This window comes from Contarinia nasturtii, unplaced genomic scaffold (assembly GCF_009176525.2).
Source record: "Contarinia nasturtii isolate CC-2019 unplaced genomic scaffold, AAFC_CNas_1.1 Cnas_scaffold_5209, whole genome shotgun sequence".
Classification (NCBI taxonomy): Eukaryota; Metazoa; Arthropoda; class Insecta; order Diptera; family Cecidomyiidae; genus Contarinia; species Contarinia nasturtii.
The window spans coordinates 1-6,234 of NW_022202487.1; the positions used below are offsets into that span (position 1 = coordinate 1).

The 6,234-nt window shown below is 31.1% G+C and overlaps 1 protein-coding gene across 1 annotated transcript; it reads right to left on the bottom strand.

The window, feature by feature from the left end:
- Nucleotides 1-3,693: 3,693 nt before the first annotated feature.
- LOC116351318 lies at nucleotides 3,694-4,782 on the bottom strand. The gene is made up of 4 exons (XM_031783407.1): nucleotides 4,488-4,782; nucleotides 4,294-4,415; nucleotides 3,916-4,190; nucleotides 3,694-3,816 (listed from the first exon to the last, which is right to left on the bottom strand). Exons 1-4 carry the CDS (start codon nucleotides 4,732-4,734, stop codon nucleotides 3,753-3,755), a joined length of 708 nt encoding a protein of 235 aa, XP_031639267.1. The 5' UTR covers nucleotides 4,735-4,782; the 3' UTR covers nucleotides 3,694-3,752.
- Nucleotides 4,783-6,234: the final 1,452 nt, after the last annotated feature.

Sequence of the window (6,234 nt, forward strand, 5' to 3'; positions counted from 1 at the left end):
CGGGAGCTAAATTATATCATTTAGCAAAGCCAATTGGTACCAAATAGCTCTTCTAAATGATACCAAATAGCTCAACTAAAGCTATTTGGTATCAGTTAGTTGGGCTATTTGGTACTAATTAGCTTTGCTAAATGATATCATTTAGCTCCCGAACATTTTTCCGCGGAACTTTTCTAGGTAACATTTTTCCTCCGAACCCCTCAAATCATTCAGTTTTGTATTTTGTTAAAATTTTATATGATTTTTGCGGTCATAAAGGAATTTATTAGTTACATATTCACACATAATGATTCTAGAGTTCAATACCTTTCCAACGATACCTAAAATGTCTAAATCGATTGGCCCGCTCGAAAAATGCAGCTCTTTAAAAATGTCATGTTATTTTCCTATAAAAGTCATTTGGTATATGTGTCGGTGCGCAAATTTGCGTACTCGATTCTGAACTTTTTGAAACTTTCTGTGATTAAAGTACATAAAACACTAAGACATACCCCGAACATATGCATATCGTTGGAAAGGTCTTGAAGTGATAGAATGGTGCCATTTTCGTTTCAAAAATTTCAATTTGGGTTGGCCAAATTAGCCAAAAACCAAAAAGTTATAGTTCGGCCGGACACATAAAGGCCATTATCTCGAAAGCGAGCCCAACTCGGTCCATTGAAAATTTCACTGATTTTAGGCCCAAGTCTAGTTGCTTTATAAAAACACGAACACTTTAGTTGATTGCAAATGAATGTCATAAATGACATAATTTGTATGTCATGGATAAAACTTAGTTTCATTTTTAATTTAATTAAAATCAACGATACAATCATCTATTCTAATGATTATATATAACTGAAAACTGAATGAATGTGAATAAATAAATCATAATTGCTCCAGCCAGCTATGAAAATAAAAAAATAAATTACTGGCCATTCCCAGTTCAATGTTGAAATTAACGTTTTTACTTTGAGAAAAGTTCCGTTGTGAATTTGAAAAAGTCCTTTTACATTCAATGGAATTGAATTATGAAGTAATTGCAATTCTAATGTTTCCATCTAAATTACGAAATTTTTCATTAGAACTGAAAAATGTCTGTTCATTTTTAAGATTAACAATACGATTTCTGCATAAATATATATATAACCTTTATAGCTATCTCCAAACCTAAATGGCACATATTGATTTCATTCAAATGGCAGAAAATGTTGCTTGCCTACAAAAATTGAATGAACAATAAATATCAAATTAAAAAACCATTCGCAATTTACCGTAGCCAAATATGCATTTGCAGACCGGAATAAATAGAATATTAGTATTTGTGAATGTCCAAAAAAGGTTAATATCACTAAAAAGAAGATTCGATTGTCGTTAAAATCATTTAATAAAAATTCATTTTTTCTCACCGATAATTTGTATGGTCGAACATTTGTCATACACTGAATAGAACCAGTTCAATACGTTAAGAACATAATAGAAGCCGAATAAAATAGAAGACACATGTGACCACCCAAAAAACACATTCATACATTCAATCATTTTGGTGATATAATGGTAATATTCTTGTATCCATTTCAATCGCTTTGATGCGAATGAACTTGTAGTGTCTATGAAATGCATTTCTTTTTCGATAATTTTCAATTGTGCGTGAACAATTTTCAAACAGAATATATAATAAAATAGTCTGATCTGACAAATAGACATCAAAATGAGAACTACAGATAATGCATTCATGTTTGGCAATGAGTTTATCGTGTAGGACATTAAAGAAAACAAAACCGTTGAAATTGAAATGAATTCGATGAATTGAACTAAATAAATGTGAAATGATAGGTTTTGGACACAATAAAAGTCATCAATTTGTTGAAGTATATTCCAGAAATCTCGATGCTCTTGACGATGAAGTAATGCATCTAAAATAATTAACCAATAAGTATATAGTTCAATAATATATTGTATTAGTTCATTTATGGTCTCCAGTAAGCTATAAACGGAAGTCAATTCAACAATCAAACGAAACTGGTATAATGTAAAAACTGCAGCAAATACGAAATGAGTCACAAATATGAAAAATTGAATTTTCCTATTTCTGGATAAATGAGATGATCCAGAATTGTAGCCACAGATATCGAAAAAGTTTAAAATGCACACAATTTGTTTTGAGATCATTTTTTATATATTCGTTGCAGATTCTACCAAAGGTAATACAGCGATTGCTTTAGTAAAAATATGAACGCGTGGAAAAATATCGGTAATGAAACTAATCGTCGATGTTACCATTTCGTAAAAATAAATATCTAATCTTGCATCTAAAATTAATATTATATAATCATTGATTATTAATCAAATGCTCACAATAAAAAACAACAAAGAAATTATGTAAATGAAATGGGAACTATATGGTGACTTTCGATATTAATGAAGTACATTTGTAATAATCAGGCATTATCATCAAGCTATGGATATAGTCTATAGCGGCTGGTATTTAATTACATACTCTACATTTGAATGCATACAAACTGAGTGTATACAAACGAGAGAGATGAAGAACTTAACGCACATTATGCAGAAGCGAAAAATATCGCAAGCGCACGAGTTAAATGGCGTCTTTAAAATAGCAGCCGCTACCTCCATAGCTCGAGTATAATGCATTTCTAGGGTAATTTTGGGGCGCTCTATCGATTTGGAGGGCAGGTGATCCAAAAAAATTCTCTCATCATTCTGAACAACATTATAGTGCAATATAGTACATAATTTTTTGGTCCGAGCATTAAATTGGGGTATAGAACCAGTTTGGGTAAAGATAGAGGAGGGTGTAACAGGCCGGCTGAAAAGTTCGTAGGCTGACACATAGATGGCGTTACTAGAATTAAATCCATATGTGTTTCTTATTTAAGTAGGCTGGCTTTGCACTTGCTTTTTGCGCTGTCTCTTTATATATTTGGTTTTTGCTCTCATAAAATTTGTATTAGTATTATTTGCAGCATGTTCTGTATGTTATTGTTTTCTTCTAAGGCCGTCAAATGTCAATCTCTTTGGTAATATCATATTTTCAATACCCTAGAGGAAATTACATAAAGTTTTCCCTTCCCCTCGCGCATGTATGCTAGAAATGATAATTGCTACATAAACATACAACCAAGATGTGACCTAGTTTTGTTTATTGCTACATTCGATCTTTTTATTGGTGAAAATTAAAACAAGACAGTTAGAAAATGGAACTTTTGGTCGTAGACTCATGTTGAAAATCTTCCAAAATCGACATTCATCTCAAAATAAAAAGCTAAATATCGCGAACGCGATTGATAACCAAATTCTGAAAATACATGCACAAATTATCCACAAAATATTATAGCAGGTTTCACTTGAAAACTTTAAATTGAACTTCTGGAGACTGATCAACCATACAGAATATCAGTTCAATACTATATGAATCATAATTTCCATTTAATTTTGCAAAACTCATTGGGCGTGCAGCTTAAAACAGTTGCTACTCTTCACTTGTGGCTGGTAAATATTAAACAAAAACCTGTTTTTTCAATTACATAGAGTGTAACCACGCAAAGTACAAACAAACATCTGTTTGTAGACTATTGTTTGACTCAATGTTTTCATTCGATACAAGTTAAATTTTGAAAATCCAGTCAAATATTCTTGTGAGAAAATTCAAAAATTCTTTTAAAAAATTGAGTTAAAACATTTGAACGCATGTGTATTTCATAAATTTGAATTAAATTTTATTGTATCTAAATATTTATTATGAATAATAACTAGTAATAATATCTCTTTGATCTAAAATATATTATATTATTCGGATCACCGCGATTAACAGGTCTAAAAAAGATTGTAAGAATAAGAAAGAAATATTGAGATGTGAAACATGTAAAGTGTTACATATTGTCTTTAAACAACTATTATACAACTATATATTACCCGCAGTCTCTAATAATTTCAAATCCGGCTTCCTCGGCTATTTCATTCAAACTGGGTGATGTGAAGTAGCTTGCTGCAACTTCTAAGCCGTTATCTTGGCAAACTGGTTCAGTGGCCAAAAGAAGCTGCTTTTTAATGCCATAGCGACTGTATTGTGGGGAAACGTACATACTATCACCACTCAAATATTCGTTTATCAGATGATGTTCAAATATACTGAATCGAGGTATCAATTCGTATTTACGTGTGTGGTCATTTGGTTTCTTTTGATTTTTCTGTAAAGAAAATTAATCAACTAAATTTTATCAAGAAATTCTTGACAATACTATTTTTTAGGTAAATATGTTTGTTTTGCCTTAATTTACAGTTTTCACTTACATTTAGCATTAATATACCAATAATTTCTTTTGATCCTCGCTTAAAGCAGGCCACTGACAGTTTTTCGGATAGTTGATTGCGCCATACCCGTTTCATTGCTTCAAGGCCACTTGATGCTAAATCTTGTGTTTTATACACTTTTATTAATATGATTTTAGAATGAAAATATAAAATGTGGAATAAACAATACATACAGGAAGCACTCAATGCCTCTTCATTCGAATGTTGCGCTAATATGTGCACTACATCTTCAAACTGTGATTGTTCGATATATCTTATATCAAATTTAATGATTTTATTGCGGCCATCCTCAACGTCAAATGTCAGCAAATTTCTATCTCGACCCCTCTTCAAATTGGATGAACTGGTAGGTGAAGCTTCTAATATACTCAGCGCTAAAATGCTGAAATATATCGAGATGACTATTTTTCGATTTAACATTTTTATTATTGAAGACTCGCCAATCTTGATCCCTATTGCTTATCAAAAACAATTGTGTCAACTTACTAAGATTTATATACACAAAGCTCATCATATTTTTAAAATTCTTTACCTTTTTTTATAAATTGAAAACATGCAGCAATTACGTGAAAATTGAGAAGATATTTCGTTCAAATATTTATTATTCGAATAATTCAAAACAACATTTACAGACAACGCGATGAGTGAAAAAATGTCCACGAATTTCGCATTATTCATAACTTTATACAATATACATGTCATTGTCTTCACATTTTTTTTGTGTATCAATTAGAACAATACTTTGACGTCAAATGGATTAGATGAATTTTTCCAACACTTGATTGACGTCAGAATGCGACTCGTTATATCTATATTAGGGCGGGTCAATTTTTTAAGAGGTCTGGCTCAGCGAAATTCGTAAAATACATGTAATTTCAAGACTTTTTCTCCACTAGAGCATATATAAATTTTCAAATTTATCTGTGCCAAAATTGACAAATAGTTTTTTTCCCAAATTATAAAATATGAAAATATAAAATTTGAAAGTGATGAAAAAATTGTATAAAAAAGATCATTTGTACTGACATTTCTAAGGTAATTTTGGACGCTGAATCCGAATCTGGCATTAAAAATACTCTAAATTCAACTATCAATAAAAAAAACGTGATTTTTGACCAAAAAATCAAAGAAATGTAGCGAAATGTTCGTTCTTGCAATTGTTGGCTCATTTTCAAGGCTTGATTCGGATTCAGCGGCCCCAAAAACCCTTGAAATGACTGTTCAAACCATAATGAATGATAAATTATTTTTAAAATAAAGAGTCTTACGGGAGTAAGACGAACTTTTCCGCACGGTGGTAGTTGCGTATTTTATTAAGAAAGTTCAAAATAATATATTTGTTCGATTTTTCAAGCCATTCAAGCGGCGTAAAGTTCGAGACCAAAAAATATGTTCAAGCCTTGGCATCGAAATATTCTTTAATTTAATAGCAGAAGTACTCGAGAAAAGATTTTTCACACTTTCATGATGAAACCATTTGTACGACATTTGAAAGTATTCTATTTTCTAACAAAATACTATAAAAATATGTCTGACGTTAATTTTGCCATAAAGATTATTTTTGAAACACTTTTCATAACTAAAGTCACAACAAATTTGGATTTTTGTATGGGAGCCATGTCTGTATGCTACCTTAATGGCGTGAAACTTTGCACAGGTTATTTTTTTCACAAATAACATTCGGAGGGTTTGGAGAAATTTCAACCAAAATCAAGAGTACCTCCCATACAAAATATTCGTTTTTGAGCCAATTGAAAATTTTGTATGGGAGGTACCCCTAATTTTAATTGAAATCTCTTCAAATTTTCAGAATGTTATACTTTTGTGTAAAAAATAGTCTGTGCAAAGTTTCACGTCATTAAGGTAGCATACAGGCATGGCTCCCATACAAAAATCCAAATTTTTTGTGATTTTTTCAAG

What these genes read in the sequence shown, in the direction of transcription:
- LOC116351318 (XM_031783407.1), bottom strand. Translation starts at nt 4,734, where the DNA reads ATGTTAAATCGAAAAATAGTCATCTCGATATATTTCAGCATTTTAGCG. An exon ending in TTGGTATATTAATGCTAAAT is followed by an intron (nt 4,191 to 4,293) that starts GTAAGTGAAAAC and finishes TTTTCTTTACAG; the next exon opens with AAAAATCAAAAGAAACCAAA. An exon ending in GAAATTATTAGAGACTGCGG is followed by an intron (nt 3,817 to 3,915) that starts GTAATATATAGT and finishes AATCTTTTTTAG; the next exon opens with ACCTGTTAATCGCGGTGATC.